The 19,319-nt window shown below is 35.1% G+C and overlaps 1 protein-coding gene across 5 annotated transcripts in view; it reads right to left on the reverse strand.

Moving 5' to 3' along the window:
- PACS2 (phosphofurin acidic cluster sorting protein 2) overlaps positions 1 to 19,319 on the reverse strand; it is a 342,997-nt gene that overhangs the window by 32,317 nt on the left and 291,361 nt on the right. For all 5 annotated transcript variants that reach the window (XM_074213318.1, XM_074213320.1, XM_074213321.1 and 2 more), the window contains 2 exons: positions 3,698 to 3,740; positions 394 to 436 (listed from right to left, as the gene is read on the reverse strand). In XM_074213318.1, the coding sequence (XP_074069419.1) occupies positions 394 to 436; positions 3,698 to 3,740 (86 nt within the window). The remainder of the gene's footprint in view (positions 1 to 393; positions 437 to 3,697; positions 3,741 to 19,319) is intronic.

Below are 19,319 nucleotides of genomic sequence, written 5' to 3' on the forward strand. Positions count from 1 at the left end.
AGATGAAATTCTGAATGAGTAATTGTGCTTAGTTTCATATCCTTGGGGAGTGGAGAGTAGGGGGAAGGATGGATGGGAACAGAACTAAAAAGTATTGCTAATAGCTCCACTGAGCTATAAAACTAAACAAGACATTCCTTTCTTCCAAAAGAATGAGTTGGTATTTCTTGGAAAGAAAAGGAACAAGATTCAAGATTTCCAATCTCACCACAAATATACAATGACTGTGTACTTAGGTTTGCTTTTAGTTCTATAGGACCTGACCAAGAACCAGAGACCCTGAGACATTAGGAATAAAATTATATATCATAAAACCTTCATTTTAGCAGAAGCAAGAAATTATATATATACATATATATATATATGTATATATGTATATATGAATCAGTTTACCTGATGCTGCTGAAGATTGTTCTACTATTCCAACCTTCACCACCTAGAAAGCAATTGTATAACTAATGAGTTACAAAAATATATAACAATGGGCTTGAATCTAAAAAAGCACTGGAGAATGTCATAGCACTGGTGTTAGTTTGAGGTTTCACTGCTTTCCATAGAAGATTATGCCTCCATATAGGAAGCAGTATTAAAAAGTTACACCTGGCTACTAGACAGTCCCAGGTGTATTGTTACTCTGTATCTTAAGTTATATATACCACTCAGGTGTCTGGTTCCAGGACCCTGAAGTGGGGCCTAAACCAAACTAAAATATAATTGGAAAATACTTAACAAAATAAAAGTACACTACAACAGAGATAATGTGAATTTGTGATTTTCTAAGTTACTAAATGGCCCAAAATGATCCATTTACATTTTGAGTCTGACACCACTGATGTGAGGTCTGCCTAGGTAATGAAATATTTTATATCTATCTCACTGAACCATAAAAGCAAGACTCAGATCTGCAACTTTTGTATTCTTCACATGGCTAGGATTACAAGGGCAAGTCAAAAACTTGACTGATATATGGGCCAAATCATAAGCCTTGGGAACACTTGGGCAAGTGGGATTTGGTCTTATATTATACCAAGTCAGAAAAAGTTTGTTAAATTTCAATTTCTTAGGCAGTATGATAAAATTTCTAAGACTGACTAAAGGTCCCTGCTAGTCACTATTCTAATACTAAGTAATACTAGTAGTAGTAATATTATTTAAGTAGTTATATTCATAAATGTCTTGATATTTTCCCAGTTTAATCCATATATTTCATGACTCTGCTTTGACTACTTAAAAATAATGTTTGGCAAATGGATTGGACCTGAGGATATTCTCTATGCTGATGGCAATCAGCAAGGCTCATGAAACTTAACTATCAGAGAGTTGCTTGAGCCACTTCGAGGTTAAGTAACTTGCCCAGGGGGTATCTTACAGTTAATAAGTCTTCCTAAACATGAGGCTGATTTTCCATATATCCTGGTCTGATTCTATTCTGGGACACTGCAGGTATTTCATAAATGCTTGTTGAAATATTCAACAAGTAAAAAGCACTTTGCAAATCTTCAAGTTCTATATAAATGTTTGCTAATATTGTCATCTCCTACTCAATAAAACTCAATGTAAAAATATTAACACACAAGTGAATTTAACTAAAAACATTAGGGAATCCAATATAGTTTACAGAGTAAACTTTACAGAGTGAAGGCTTCATGAAATTAACCAAATGATTAAAAATCAGATCATGACCAGTAAAATCTGTATTAGAAAAAGAAACCAGAGCACTGGAAATTATAAGCAAAAAAACAGAAGGAGTGGAAAAAAAAAGATAAGGGAATATTGTTCAGAGCCACAATCCCCTTTTACATTTTGGCAAATCTCACAAAGTTAAATCCACCTGAATGCTATCAAGAGAAAATGGAATGATAAAATCTTGGAATTATTATAACTAGAAGAGCATTAAATATAATCTGCTCTTTGCAGATGAGGAGCCTAAGGTCCAGAGGAATTTTGGCCATATTTTTAGCATATACTGATTATTATATAATGATATTATTTTCTATAAGACCTTGTTTTGTTTTCCTCAAAGCAGCAGGATCATTAATTCCCATAGTTTCAAGAGACCACACTAGGATCTGAATTGTGAAAACCTTTTCTATTCAATATTCTGGAAACCATTACAAAGCAGTAATTTTTTTGAAGGGTGAAATAGTCTTCATAAAATAGGATTTGAAAATGTCTTAAAAGATTTATGGTAAAGAGAGAAAACATACCTCCTTGATTGATTATTTTAAATTCTTGAAAATAGGAAAGAATTACAACAATTCTACACCAAGAATTTTTTAAAAACCTAAACTTTTTGGGTCCTAAAAATAAATTGTGTTCACATGCCATGCAAATATCAATATATGGACATGTACATACACACACATATATGAATTAATATGTATTTATAAGCATGTATAAATTTTTTATTTCATCTCCAGCATTCCATCTTAGCAATGAGAGAAATTTATCAGCAGTAATTGATCTGGTAATCAAATATTTTAAGCAACAAATCACATACATTTACATATGTATATAATTATGATTTTAATCTATAATCATGAAAAATAAAATTAAACTCTTGAAAAAGAAAGTTTAATTAAAAAGACAGGTTTAGGGGCATTTAGGTGGTGGCAGTGGATAGAGCACTGGCTCTGGAGTTAGGAGGACTCAGACAAATTCGGCCTCAGACATTAGCTGTGTGACCTTGGGCAAATTCTTTAAAGCCATTGCCTCACCAAGAACAAAAACAACCAAAAAGACGCTTTTAATTAAAAAGACAAGTTTAGCCTCTTATTTGTTTCTTTTTTTCTTTTCTTTCTTTTTTTTTTTTTTAGGTTTTTGCAAGGCAAATGGAGTTAAGTGGCTTGCCCAAGGTCACACAGCTAGGTAATTATTAAATGTCTGAGACCGGATTTGAACCTAGGTACTCCTGACTCCAGGGCTGGTGCTTTATCCACTGCGCCATCTAGCTGCCTCTCATTTGTTTCTTGAGGTGAATACCCTATGGACATATGAAATAATAGTTTGAGGTCAATAATGATAATATATGCCTAGTCTCTGTTGATGGGGAGGCTGAAGCTGGCGGATCACTTGAGTTCAGGATTGCTGAATTACATAGTAGAAGTGAAGGTAAGTGGGTGCTTGTGATAATTTTGTCAAGAAGTTATTTAAGGAAGGGTGAATTAGCCTTAGTTAGAAAAATGGAACAGGTTAATGCTTTACAAACTCTGTTTTGAGAGTAGCCCTGTGAGTAGTCAATGCACTTCTAGTCTAGGAGAGATAAGGAAATCTAGTCTCAAAAAAAAATCAGTAATTAATGCTTTTACACTTTAATTTCCTACTGTGAATAGAAATCAAAGGGACCAATCAAAACCAGTGCCAGAGGCTGCTGAAGTAAGGAAAAAAGAGTTTTTAAGCTTTAGTGATTTACATGTAAGTCCTTTGTTCAAAATGGGGCTATTTGACTGTAGTGAAAATCTCAGGGGCAGCTAATTGGGGCAATAGATAGAGCTCTGACCCTGGATTCAGGAGGACCTGAGTACAAATTCGACCTCAGACTCTTAATAATTCCCTAGATGTGTGACCTTGGGCAAGTCACTTAACCCCCACTGCTTTAAATAAATAAAAATTAAAAAAAAAAAGAAAATCTCGGCAGTTTGGTTACAACCATCTTGGGAAATATACTTAACTCCAATTGCGTCAAAGAAATACTCACCCCAACAAAGGGAATGAACTTTTGGGAAGATTCTTCATCAGGGCTAAGAGCAAGGAAAATATAGGTAGTTAGTACTTGATTTCAAATTACATCCAGAAAACAATCTGTCTATAAAGCATGCAGCAAGTAAATGCAAAAGGTACAAGTGCTGGTTTGGAATTCTTTCTTCAGCATTCAACTGCCAGCAATGAGAGAGAGAGAAACTTATCAGCAGTAACCTATCTGGTCAATATAAATATTATTAGCAACCAATCAATAAGTATTAATTTAAAACCTTCTAAGTAGTTAAGCACTATGCTAGGTGATGAGAATACAAAAATTAAAAAAAATGCAATAATTCCTGCCCTCAAGAAATTTACATTTTGTCACAGGGGAGCCATATATAATTAATTAAAGACGAGGTAATATGTTTTGGGAGGAAAGGCACTAGAAATTGGGGGAGTTGTGGATGGGGGAATGGACCACAGAAAGCTTCATATTGAGCAGTTTTGAAAGAAATAAGGAATTTAAAAAGAGATTTCTGACATTGGGGAAAACAGTTATAAAGGTACAGAGACTGGAAAGGAAGGACCATGTGTGAGATACCAGTTAGGGTGAGGTCAGTTTGGTCAAACCACAGAGTGTAGGAAGGGGGTATGTACGTACACACACACACACACACACACACAAACACACAAAGTTTGGAAGGGTAGGATGGGAGAGGTTGCAAAGGGCTTTGAAAATGAAACAGAGGAGATTATCTTTAATCCTAGGGATATTAGGAAGCAATGGAATGAAATGGTCTGACATATACTACAGAAAATCATTTGGCAGCTGGCTGGAGTGGGGAGAGATAAGAGGCAGAAAGTCCAAATGGGAGGTTACTGCACTAGTCAGGTAACCTGTGACATTAAGTTTGAAACATTCAATAAGTAATTGGAATATATAACTGAGCTAAATGGAGAGAGGATGACAATGAAAGAGAGGATAAGAGATTTGGGAGTTATCTTCATAGAGATGATAAACCCATGGGGAAGATGAGGTCTTTAAGAGATTATATAGAAAGGAGGATCTCTATAGGATAGAGCATCAGATCCAATTAAGAGTAGGGCTATTGAACTAAGAAAAGGAATTGAGGCCATAACAGATTAGCAGGAGAAAAGTCAAGAGAGAAAAATGTCACAAAAAGAGAGAAAACAGTATCAAGGAAGAGAGGGTAGTAAGTATCATCTGATCCTGACAACAATTCTGGAAAACGGGCTATTATTATCCCCATTTACAAGATGAAAGAGACAGGCAGACAAGATGACTTGCCCAGGGTCATAGTAAATGTCTGTGGTAGTATTTGAAATCAGGTCTTCCTGATTCTATATATAGCATTTAGAAAATGATTAGTCTCCCTGGGGTCAAATATAAATGTTAACTGATATTTCAGTCTTTATTCATTAAATCCATCAGTGCATATATCTGCCATGAGTAAATGAGTGAGTTAATGTCCAATTTGTCCAAGGTCTCCCTTCTTTGTTCTCCCTTCTAGAGTAGTTCAGCATTAAGAGATTATTTATAAATTAGATAAAGATGAGGTGAGAAGTCAACTGTAATGGAAGACTGAGAAAAAGAGTAAAGACAGTAAACGTAGATAGTTTTTTCTTTGAATTGGTATATGAAAGGAGATATCTACAAGAGCACAGCTTGAAAGAATGGTAGACTAATGAGAATACCCCCCATAATTTTAATGAAGCAAAAGACATGAACATGTTTGCAAGTATTAGGAAAGGAACCCCAAGATGGGGAAGGATTGAAAATTAGAGAGAGGCTGGTTATAAGGGTAAAAAACAAGAAGGGATGGGATCATGGTTACATACTGAGGTGTTGACTTTGGTGAGAAGGGTCACCAGAGAAGGGAATGGCATGACATCAATGCATTTTAAGTTTGGAAGAAGAAGAAGGAACTTCCATAGACTGGGATCTATTTTAAATTAATTTATTAACATGTATTTATTAAATGTGCTAAGCACTTTACTAGGTACTGGGGATAAAAAGATTATTAAAAAAATCCCTATTCCTGCAAAGCACACATTTTATTAGAGAAGAAAACAAAGTCACATATAATTATATAAATAACAATACAAAATAAATACAAGGTTGTTAGAGAATTCCTTCTCTCTTTCCCCCTGCCACCCCACCCCAACCCCAACCACCCAGGAGGGAATCAGGAAAGGCTTCATGAAGGGCGTGCTGTTTGAATTATCTTGAAAGAAACAAAGGATTCTAGGAACAGAAGAGGGAGTGCGTTTCAAGTCCTAAGATGGGAGATGGGAATAGCATGTATGAAGAAACAGAAAGTCATTTTAGTGCTAAAAAAAGGATAGAAAGATGGATAATATATATAATCAAATTGGAAAAATATGCTGGGACTTTTATTGTGAAGGTATTTAAAAGCCAAATAGAATTTTCTGATCAAAGATATATTAGGAAGCCAATGGAATTTAATGAAAAGGGGAAAAACATGGTCAGATATTATATTAAAGAAAAATCACTTTGGTAGCTGTGTGATGTATGGACAGTAGTAGGGAAAGATTTGAAGCAAGGGGACCAATTAAGAGGTAATTACAACAATCTAGATGAGAGATGGTGATGATTTCAATTAAAGTAGTGATTCTGTGAGTAGAGAGTTTTACTTATAGAACAGATTCAAGGGATGTCTTAAATAGAAAATATAATATTTGGTAACTATTTGGTTATGTGGGATGAGAGAGCATGAGGAGTTAAAAATGACAATGATATTATGAACTGAGATACTGGAAGAATGATAGTACCTTTGAGGCACTTATGTGTATTCAGAGGAGGACAAATAGGATGGTGAGGTGCCTTGAGTCCATTCCAATTAAAGACCAGCAATTGGGATGGACCACTAGAAAAGACACAGAAGGAAGTATGATGGCTTCCTTCAAGTATTTAAAGGGTTCTCATTTGGAAGAGGAGGTAAGACTTTTTCTGTTTGGTCATGAAGGGGAGAACAAGAAACAATAGGTAGAAGTCACAGAGAAGCAAATTTAAACTTCATGGGAGGAACAATTTCCTAAAAAATTAGAGTTAACTAAAAGTGGAATGAGTTGCCTTGGGAAAGAATATTTCTACTCATTTGAGGTCTGGAAGCAATGGCTTTATTTTATTTTATTTATTAGGCATGTTGCAAAAATAATTCTTTTTTTTTTTCAGGTGTATCTCTTGGAGAATGTAGTCCCTAAGGAGTCTTCTAAATCTTGGCTTCGAGGTCAATTTTGAAACTTGAATTTGTGTCAGCTTTAGGTGAGCCTAGAACTCCTGGGCAAAAAGCAGAAACACTGAAAAGGATGGTGTTTGGGTCAGGGGTGGTAGTGGAAGAAACCAGAAATGTAAATGGAAAAGATCAGAATTATGATAAAGCATTTAACAATTCAAAAAACATTTAGCAATGTATTTATAAATTTTAAATTGCTAGTAAAATTGTAGCAGTTCAAAGGAAATGTGACATACCTAACTTTAGGGTACTCACCCTAGGTATTCACACAGACTGTGCATTGTAGAGCATTCTGAGCTTATACTGTATTGTGTCTGATCAGCCACATTCGGACACACTGTAATTTGTCTCAAACATAGTGATGTCATTTTGGTCTTCTTTGATAATGAAGGGTAAGAATCAATCAACCATTCATTCATAAATTCATTCATCCATAAGAGTGAACAGAGACAAGTAATATCTCTCAAAAATCTAATCTGTAGAACCACAGTAGCAACTCAAAAATTACAACTGAATTATATGATTGTGTCAATAGTCCTTTATGGGACTCAGGCTTCTCTGCCTTGCATATTCTTTTTTTGCAAGGCAAATGAGGTTAAGTGGCTTGCCCAAGGCCACACAGCTAGGTAATTATTAAGTGCCTGAGACTGGATTTGAACCCAGGTACTCCTGACTCCAAGGCCGGTACTTTATCCACTATGTCACCTAGCCTCCCCTTGTATATTCTTTTTAAAGCAAAAAATATTTATGCATAAATTCTTAGGCTATCTTAACATCAAAATGGCAATATTGCTCATTTTCTTCTGCTGAATTTTTGATTCCAATTTGTAGGACAGATACAGGTGAAATTATAGTTGAGAAATCTTTGGACAGAGCTAATATCAAGAAAGAAAAAAGTGGCATAAGGAAAGCAGATGGACAGATATAAACATCACTAAGTCCTGAAGCTCACTTACTTCTTCGGAAATATGGTTCTTCTTAATGGGAGTAGAGAAGGAGAAGGGAAAAAGATAAAGAAAAAATTCCTAATATCAAAGAAGTTGGACCTCAAATTTGGAGGTCCACCATGAAAGGAAAACACAAGAGGATTGTACATATGATAATTTGTAGGAAGGTGTGGAAAACTTTGAAATAACTACAATAATAACATCAGCAATAAATTATTTGTGAAACTTCTAAAACACTTTGGATTGCTTGAGAGTGATATTTCATCAAAACAATAGTCTAATGAACCAGGTTTCACCAACAGACATGAGAAACAAAGAGTGGTCAATGAAATTTCCCTCAATTAAAGTTCAAGACAGTGAAACAATATAACTTTTGCATTCTGATACTCAAAAATATGAAAAACAAAATTTTTTTCTTAAAATTTTTAATTGAGCTTCACTGATGGTAATAAATTTATCCTTGACATAAAGATGTACTAAAAGGATAAATACCTAGACCTTTAGGTAAGGACAATGAATAGATATTTGGACAATCCTTCTATCAAAAGAAAGAAGAGTTTAATTTTAGGAAAAATAAGAGATTCCAACTTTGTCTTTTTGCTATTCTACTCACTCTTTAAAAAGCACGAACTCAATAAAAGTTGCTAACTCACAGTCTGATTTTCAAAATCAAAATAGAATTATCACAACCAAGTCACTAAAAAATAATCCTCTGCCAAGAGGGTGTGATAGAGCATAGAGTTAAATAGGAAAAAGTCAACTGGAATGTCTATGGTTTATGATCAATGATTACAGCTAGACAAACACTAAGTTGAAGTCTTTGTTGCATTAGGAGGAAAAATACTGTGAAACACAACTAGATACTAATTTTCAGTTAATACCAGGTTACAATGCAATATTCTATGCATGTTCCTTTCAAGCAGAAATCATAGTCAAGCAGATCCTTGTTCTGGTATATGTATGTATGTATGTATGTTTGTATGAGATTTATTTCTGTCTCTATTTTTTTCTCAAACAACTATTGAAGACTTACTGGAAAAACATCTTAAGAATTTTATGTGCTTCCCCAACTGGGTCTATGGTTAACAGACCTTGAATACTTTCTATCATCTGCAGTTTTATTTCCTTTTATGGGCACAGGTCTGAGGACAGACTTAGCCCCGTATAAGAAGCTGAGGCAATGATAAGGGTTTGTGCAGAGATAGTCATGTGCTTACACAAAGACTGAGAAGAAAGATACCAATGTTGTGTTTTCTCAGACTTGGTGATTACCTTATAGATAATGCCAAATTTGAAAGTTCTCAAATTCAAAAGTGAACACTAGCTTCCTTAGAAGATGTCCTTAAGAGTGTGCTTTATAAAAGGGGGCTTGGTGGACCAGTGGAATAGACTAGGTGCAAAAGCAGGAGGCGATTACAGTGATCTGCTGTTTGATAAACACAAAGAGTCCAGCTATTGGGATAAAAACTCTCTCTTCGATAAAAACTGCAGGGAAAATTGGAAGTTAGTAAAGAAGAAACTTAGATTAGACTAACACTTAAACACTCTTTACTAAGATAAGATCCAAATGGTTACAGGATTTAGACATAAAAAAAATACTATAAGCAAATTAGAAGATGAAGATCTATGGAAAGGGAAGCAGTTTATGACTAAGGAAGAGATGGAGAACATCACCAAAAACAATCTAGATGATTTCGATTACATTAAATTAAAAAGCTTTTGCACAGATAAAACCACTGTAACCAAGATCAAAAGATATGTAGTAAATTGGGAAACAGTCTTTTTTTTTTTTAGGTTTTTGCAAGGTAAATGGGGTTAAGTGGCTTGCCCAAAGCCACACAGCTAAGTAATTATTAAGTGTCTGAGACCGGATTTGAACCCAGGTACTCCTGACTCCAAGGCCGGTGCTTTATCCATTACGCCACCTAGCTGCCCCAGGAAACAGTCTTTACAACTAATGATTCTGACTAAGGACTCATTTCTAAAATATACAGAGAACTGAGTCATATTTTTAAAACAACAAGCCATTCCCCAATTGACAAATGGTCAAAGGATATGCAAAGGCAATTTACAGATGAGGAGATCAAAGCAATCTAAAGCCATATGAAAAATTGCTCTAAATCATTAATTATTAGAGAAATACAAATCAAAGCTTCTCTGAGGTACCACCTCACACCTCTCAGACTGGCCAATATGACCAGAAAGGATAATGATCATTGTTGGAAGGGTTGTGGGAAATCTGGGACACCATTACACTGTTGGTGGAGCTGTGAACTCATCCAACCTTTCTGGAGAGAAATTTGGAACTATGCCCAAAGGGCAACAAAAATTGAGCATACCCTTTCATCCAGCAATATCACTACTGGGTCTATAGCCTGAAGAGATGATGAAAAAGGTAAAAAACATCACTTGTACAAAAATATTCATAGCAGACCTGTTTGTAGTGGCAAAGAATTGGAAATCAAGTAAATGTCCTTCAATTGGGGAATGGCTTAGCAAACTGTGCTATATGTATGTCATGGAATACTATTGTTCTATTAGGAACCAGGAGGGATGGGAATTCAGGGAAGCCTGGAGGGATTTGCATGAACTGATGCTGAGTGAGATGAGCAGAACCAGAAAAACATTGTACACCCTATCAGCAACATGGGGGTGATGTTCAACCTTGATGGACTTGCTCATTCCATCAGTGCAACAATCAGGGACAATTTTGGGCTGTCTGCAATGGAGAATACCATTTGTATACAGATAAAGAGCTGTGGAGTTTGAACAAATTTCAAGGACTATTCCCTTTAATTTAGAAAAATAAACTGATATCTTATTGCCTGATCTTGTTATCTCTTATATTTTTTGTTTCTTCCTTAAGGATGTGATTTCTCTCTCATCACACTTAATTTGGATCAAAGTACAACATGGAAACAAAATAAAGACTGACAGATTGCTTTCCGAGGGGGGTGGGGTGGGGGAGGGAAGTAAGATTGGGAGTAGAATTGTAAAACTCAAAAAAATCTTAAAAAAAAAAGAGTGTGCTTTATAGATGGAGAGGGAAGATTGACAATCAAGACCTCTATGCCCAGAGGGCAAATGTTATATAATGAGGATGGGGATTGGGGAAAGAAAAGAAATAAACAATAATCTCATGCAATTATCTAAATGTTAGTAAACCCTACCAAATACTAAGATTTTAATTCTCATTAATTCTTACATGTATCTTATTTTTTTTTTGCAACAGATGATTGTATCTCACTACTATTGAATTATACCTCTAGGCAAAGGCCAAAAAAATCTCTCAGATTAGTTTTGAGGACAGTCAATCAACAAGAGAACAAAGGATAAGTCTGGTGATTATATCTGTTTAAAATGATACTTGAATGCCACCCTTTATGATTCTGATGGTTGTAAGGCTTGACTCTATTTTTATCCCAAAGAACATTTGAACAGCAGTATTTGAGGAAAACCAGGAACCAAAGAGGACAAGAGCAAATGAAAGAGAAATATAAGATGAGTGTAAAAGACCATCTATACAGGAAAAGGAAATGCATAAGGAATTTGGGAAACAAATCACAACCCTGGTATAGAGATATGATTCAGTAGCCATGGGAAACTTTAATTAGAATTACAATTAATTACTTTTAATCATAAGCAGATAATACATTATGAGAATAGCTAGTAGTTTCTTGTCTTGCCTAAATAATAATGTCATCTTTCAAATGGTAGAAAAATCTTTTAAGGACAATTATTTTGGACTTCAGTCTGACTTAGTCAAGAGGGAAAACTTGTATGGACATACAGAATTTATGATAGAGAAAAATCAGGTTTAGACTGATGTTTACCCTAGATTTTTGGAAAGCAGAGTTGAGAAAATTAGAACAAGGACAAACAGAAAGGTGGTGGGGGCAAGTCAGCTTCAGAGGGATGGGCAAACAAAAGGACATTCTGAGTATTCAGAGGGAAACAATTCCAAGGAGAAGAAAAGGAAGAGTGTCCTAAAGAGAATGATATGGATGCAATGGTAACTGATGAATAAATTTAGATTCTGAAAACATGTATAGAAAAATAGAAATAAGGGCAAGAGTAAAAGATGAATTCAATATATTTGAATAGGCATAGTTCTATAAAAGTACCATCAGGAGCTTTGAGCAAGTCAAGGCAGTTGAGGAAAAGTGAAGAAAACAAAAATTTGTTAAAAACATATTGGATGGGGCAGTTAGGTGGCACAGTGAGTGGATAGAGCATTGCCCAGGAGTTAGGAAGACCTGAGTTCAAATTCGACCTCAGACACTCAATAATTACCTAGCTGTGTGATCTTAGGCAAGTCACTTAACCCCATTGCCTTGCAAAAACTAAAAAAAAAAATTGGAGAAAGATAAGAAACAAACAAAAAAAGAAGGTACAGCTGCATGATGTGAATTATAACCAAGAGCAGAGAAACCAGTTCATATTTTGTTCCTGTTTTCTAAGCAAAGGGGAATGATTTCTGAACTGAAAGTGAGAAAATACAAAGGCTAATAGAGAACAGTTCACAAGGTAAGTAAGGCGCAGGTAAAAATCTAGTTGCCCTTAATATTCTTAGAGACTAAAAGAATTGGTGCATGTAACTGCTGAGATACTTAACTGCTGGTGATAACTGAAAGGCTGTGCGGAATAGGAGAGGTATTGCAGGACTGAAGAAGGGCAAATTATCTAATTTTTTTTAAAGGGGCAATAAGTTTAGTCCCTCAAAAATATTCTATGCCATTCTTGGACAAAAGATAAGAGAGATGTCAGATGAGATTTTAATATTAATAAAGTTTTGTCCTTCATTTTTGAAGAAGACCATGACATTAGGGAGATGATGCCATGACGAGAACATGAATTGGATTTGAGTGAGGGGGTGCTGTGCTAAGTCACCAGCCTCACTTTCTCCTCCAGAGCCATCTGGGTCCAGAGACCAGATATGAATCAGGATAATTGGAGATAGTCCTGGCTGTGAGGCAATCAGAGTTAAGTGACTTGCCTAAGTCACACAACTAGTATAAGTCAAATGTTGGAGGCTGAATTCAAACATTCATCTTCCTGAGTCCAAGGCCATTGCTCTATCCACTGCACCACCTAGCCGCACAAATTTAATTAGATTAAGATCAGGTTGAAAGATCTGGTTTACTGTCAACAGGTCAGGAGGTTTCTAGAAATTTCTGTGATCTGTATTTGATGTTGCTATTTAACACTTTTTATTAATAACTTGGGTAAAGCACAGATAATATGCTAAATGGAGAGGGGTAAATAATACTAGACAATGGAGTCAGAATTCCAAAACTATTGGTAGGAAAGAGCACTGGTCTCCAATCAAAGGTAAAGTCTTATACTTGGGGTTTTAAAAAAATCAGCTTCACAAGTACAACATAGGGGAGGAATGATTAAGAAACAATTTGAAAAATTTGTTCTGGTGGATTGCATGTTCAATTAGTAAACTATATGATGTAGGAATCAAAAAGTTAATGTGAACTTGGACTTGTTTATGAGAGACATGGTTTCTAGGAAAATAAGGAAAAAATAAGAAAATCTGATCAGAACACATCTCAAATATTGCTTTTGATTATTGGCGCCATAGTTTCAGAAAGGCATTGATAAGTTTGAGAGGATGCAAAAGAAGGCAACCAGGTAGGTGAAGAGCCTTACATCCATTCTATACAAAATATGTTCAAAGGAATTGGGGATGTTCAGCTTGAAAAAGAGTAGACTTAAGGAGAGTATGATAGCTATCTTCAAATATCTGCAGGATTCTCATTCAGAAGAGGGATTAGACTTCTTTTTGACTTTGCTCTTTTTGACTCCAAAAGACAGGACCAAGGACGATAGTTGGAAGTTATTCAGAAACAAATTTAGTTTTTATTTCAGGGGGAAAAAATAAAAAAAAAACCTCCTACCAAGTAAAAATATCTAAAAGTAGAATGAACTCTTTCTCAGGATGTTAGTGAGTAACTTTGGAGGCGTATTACAAAGGAAGAATTCTTTTGGTCAGGAACTGGACAAGAAGATAGCTAATGTCCCTTCCAACTCTAAAACAGTTTGTCTCTATGATGACATCTTGCATTTCCTTTCAAGGTTTTGTGATTTCCTCATAATGAGTTCTCTGTCCATTGTGGCTACAATTTAGCAGTTGATTTTAAAAAATTATTAATGGTTCAATATACTGCAGATAATCTGGTGAGATATATCTCCAAGTTTAGCTAGGCTAGTTCTCAGACAACAGGTACACTGTGCCCATACCTGAAACCTTTCCAGTTTAGGACTGATGAAAGCATTGGTTATGCTGGCAGAATATTTGAGAAAATAGACTAATTCCATGACATAATGAAGATTTGGAGGACGCTAATTATGAAAGTCAAGCTCTTCTATACATTATATGCCCTAAGCAATAAATGACTACTCTCAAATTAGCATTATAGACTAATATCATTATGACCTGTAGATTCCCTTTGGAAATCTCTAGTCATTCAACAATGAAGACTATCATTAGCAATATATTTATAAAGTAAAATACATGAGTATTACCACTCAATAATCTATGCAAAGCTCAGTATTAAAAACAAGAAACATGGGCTTCCAAAGTAGAGAATCTCTCATTTGAAAGACAATGCAAAATGTCACCAAAAGACATTAAATTTTTTTTCAGGATATGTGCAGAAATAAGGAGTCCTCCTTAGACATAAAAAACAATACTATAAGCAAATTAGAAGATCAAGGATTAGTTTACCTGTCAGATCTATGGAAAGGGGAGCAGTTTATGACTAAGGAAGAGTTGGAGAACATCACCAAAAACCAATTAGATGATTCCAATTACATTAAATTAAAAAGCTGTTGCACAGATAAAACCACTGTAACCAAGATCAAAAGAAATGTAGTAAATTGGGAAACAATCTTTACAACTAATGATTCTGACAAAGGACTCATTTCTAAAATATACAGAGAACTGAATCATATTTTTAAAACAAAAAGCCATTCCCCAATTGACAAATGGTCAAAGGATATGCAAAGGCAATTTACAGATGAGGAGATCAAAGCAATCCATAGCCATATGAAAAAATGCTCTAAATCATTAATTAGAGAGCATCTCTAAGGTACCACCTCATGCCTCTCAGACTGGCCAATATGACTAGGAAGGATAATGATCATTGTTAGAAGGGTTGTGGGAAATCTGAGATACTATTACACTGTTGGTGGAGCTGTGAACTCATCCAACCCTTCTGGAGAGCTATTTGGAACTATGCCCAAAGGGCAACAAAAATGTGCATACCCTTTGACCCAGCAATAGCACTACTGGGTCTATACCCTGAAGAGATGATGAAAAAGGGTAAAAACATTTCTTGTACAAAAATATTCATAGCAGTCATGTCTGTGGTGGCAAAGAATTGGAAATCAAGTAAATGTCCTGCAATTGGGGAATAGCTTAGCAAACTGTGCTATATGTATGTCATGGAACACTATTGTTCTATTAGAAACCAGGAGGGACGGGATTTCAGGGAAGCCTGGAGGGATTTGCATGAACTGATGCTGAGTGAGATGAGCAGAACCAGAAAAACACTGTACACCCTAACAGCAACATGGGGGTGATGTTCAACCTTGAAGGACTTGCTCATTCCATCAGTGCAACAATGAGGAACAATTTTGGGCTGTCTGCAAAGGAGAGTGCCATCTGTATCCAGATAAAGAGCTGTGGAGTTTGAACAAAGTTCAAGGGCTATTCCCTTTAATTTAGAAAAAAACAGATATGTTATTGTCTGATCTTGTCACCTCTTAGACTTCTCTTCTCTTCTTTAAGGATATGATTTCTCTCTCATCACACCCAATTTGGATCAAGGTACAACATGGAAACAAAGTAAAGACTGACAGAGTGCTTTCTGTGGGGGGGGGGAGGGAAGCAAGATGGGTGGGGGGAATTGTAAAACTCAAATAATATCTTTAATAAAAATTAATTAAAAAAAAGAAATAAGAAGTTTTCAAATGAAAACTGCCTGGCTAATCTGAATAAGTTCATTATTTGCAATGCCAGTTATTTGAACATGTATTTGTAACTTTATTCTCAGCAGTTAGTGTTCTAAGATAAATCTTTAATGCCAAAATTAAATCTGTAATTTAAAAAGGATTCTGAATCTACTTCTGTATGGTAAAGGAATTTGTATTGGTAGCCTATACACACACACACACACACACACACACACACACACACACACACACACACACACACAGACACACAAACACACAGACACAGTTCTAGTAATGTTAATGTCTTTGTGTCTGTGCCTGGCTCTCTAACACACACACACACACACACACACACACACACACACACACACACACACACAAACAGACACACAGAGTTTGTGTGTGTGCATGTGAGAGAGAGAGAGATTTGTTCTCATGCTATAAAGAATTTAAGGCAAGGATGAACTGTACACTGCTATTTTAAATAGCTCTGTTGTTGCACCTGGTCAACAGAGTAGTAAATTTGGGGATTTTATCATATGACCCAGATTTTAGCCTTTGTTGATGGAAAGTTCTTTCTGGAAAGTGTGAAGAATTTTGTTAATGGAAATCTGATAACCATTAACTATCTTTATTTATTTATTTATTTATTTATTTTTTGCAGGGCAATGGGGTTAACTGATTTGCCTAAGGTCACACAGCTAAGTAATTATTAAGTCCCTGAGGCTGGATTTGAGCTCAGGTCCTCCTTACTCCAGGGCCAGTGTTCTATCACTGTGCCACCTAGCTGCACCCTGCCCTCCACCCCCAGCTCCAGTCAAAAAAAAAAAATCTCCAGGAAAAATAAAAGAGAATCAATAAGAATTTAATGTCACACATTTCTCTTGCCTACAAAGCTTACTTTTTATTCAATTTGAAATTTCAAATACTTGAGTCAAAAGGTCTATGGCTTCACTGGTATAAGTTTTACTCCTAACTCATATTGTAAATGCCTTAAAGTTGTTTCATGAATTTCTGAAGCCAAAGAAACATATCATCTTGTAGTCATAATCATTTCTGTTTTTAGCTAGACTGTTCTTTGGGTGACAGACACTAAGCCCATACTCAAATTTTTTTCTAGTTGAACATGACTGTGCTCTCTTGGAATTGCAATAAAAAAAAGAACAAAAAATGAAACAAAGTCACTACTATACTACCAAAGGTCATCTTCATAACATGATGAAGCATTACAAGAGGATAAATAAACATGTTTATTTTTAGCACCACATCATGAAAACTTAGTGAGTACAAAATTCCAAAGTGAACTTGGACAACATACCCTTAGTCTGTAAAGCAAAAATATGCAAATTTAAAGTAAGAGATATTAACCAAAAAATGTGAAATTTTGTCATTATTATTATAAAGTGGAAAAATCAGTTTTAGATGAAATATCTAAATAACTCACATTCTTTCTCTTTCATTTCCCTGTTCATTTCCTATCTGCTTTTGGATAAAGTGGGGAAGATATTTATATATTTTAATTTTAATTTTTACATCACTTTCCATAGCACACACTAGATTGAATTTTAAGCAATGAACTAGGTTTTTCCTTTCTAAGTTAGCAATTGCCCTATTTAGTAATTACAGGGAAATTCAATAGTAATTTGTAGATGCTTCCTTGGGCATACAAATGTTGAATCATCATATTTGTACATGCTTTGGGTATTCCAAAGACAAGAATTAATGTTAGAATATGATAAAAATCCTAAGATCATATTGCCTCTCAATCACCACTTCCTTCCCTCTCTTCCATCTTACAAACTGATTATCATTTGCAGTGGAAACTAATATGAAATCAGTTCATAGTGAGGATTACTATAGCAGTAACATTTTCTTTATAAGACTTCTCTCCTGGGTAAGGCACAGAAAAAAGAACAATAAGATATTTAGTATGATAAATATTAAATATGGAGAATACACCAAAATGACAGGGAAGTTGCTCAAATTTCAAAAGCCAAGCTGCACCTCAAGGTTCATGCAGACAACATCCAGGAGTTATAATAAAGGATTCTGAATTACAGTGGGTGACAGAAGTGACACGGTGGATAAAATGATCTGAGTTCATATCCTAGCTCTAATACATAATGGTTCTCAGTGCTATAGACAACTCTTTATGAATAAAATTTGCAGAGAAGGTATCTACTTGAATTGATAGAGAGCATTTTCTCACCTACTAGTTTCCTGAAATTACAGATCCAGGTCATCTTTAACCCAACAAATGCTCAGAGAGTTTATAAGATGTTTTAATTGACAAGTCATTGAAATGACATGCCATTTAGACATAGAGACTCTATAACTCCTCCATCCTTCCAAAATTCAAAATAGGCCATATTTCTTTATGAAGAGACTCAAAAATTATCTGTATTCTTGTCTATATTTTTTCAGGTTAAACAAAAATATGTTTTCCAAGTTAGAAGATCTCGAGAAAATATTACTCTTTGGTGCTTATGTAGATAAATAAAAGTTTTGTAAAGTCAACCTAATGCCCAATTGACATATACATCTATCCATCTATCCTTCTATCCTTCCATCTATATCTATCTATCTATCTATCTATCTATCTATCTATCTATCTATCTATCTATCCATCTATCTATCGCCTCTCTATGGTTTAAAATAAGGAGGACAGAAATAAGGCAAGTGGCTGTTTTGCTTTTCAAATCATACAGCAGAACTGTAATGGCACAACTAATGATGACAAAGACTGTAATATTTTCTTTTGATTTCTTATTTATAATAGTATCATCTTCTCCTCAAAACTATTTCTTCATACCTAGCCTTCTCCTAACTTATAGTACTATTACATTTTTACAATTTAAAATGAATGAAATCAAGTTTGAGATTGGATGAAGGCAAAGCATCCTTTAATGTATACTTTAGAAAGCCAGAATAAATATAGACTTACTGAGGGCAAAAAGACTGGAAGTACCAAGACAAAAAGTGAATTTCTCCAAGGATGTTTTATCTTGTCCTTCCCTTCTATGGGGGAATGTAAAGGGGACTACTAAAATCACTAATCTTGTTATTGGAGATATCAAAATTATTGATATTCCATGATAATTTTAAATAATGATTGGGAATTTCTTAAAACAAGTTATATAAAAGGTTGGTCCCCCTATCCTACTACTTTTACATTGTTAGAGAAATGAAGACTAATATTTTTCTTTGTTCCAAAGAACTTATTGCCAAGTGGCCAGTCTACTGCTGATTCTCCATAATTAGCTATGTTGAGCTTTGACAAGTAGATAATTTGTTTACAAGACTATACTCCAAACTTTATTTCATAGTAGAACTGTCAAAGCTTATACTCTGCTGATACAGCCTTTGTGAAGGGTCACCTCTTCCAAGTCCTAATTCTGTTTCATAGAAGCGAGGTGATCCTGGGTTCTTCAAGACTACACTGGACAAA

This window comes from Macrotis lagotis, chromosome 1 (genome assembly GCF_037893015.1).
Source record: "Macrotis lagotis isolate mMagLag1 chromosome 1, bilby.v1.9.chrom.fasta, whole genome shotgun sequence".
NCBI classification, from domain to species: Eukaryota; Metazoa; Chordata; class Mammalia; order Peramelemorphia; family Peramelidae; genus Macrotis; species Macrotis lagotis.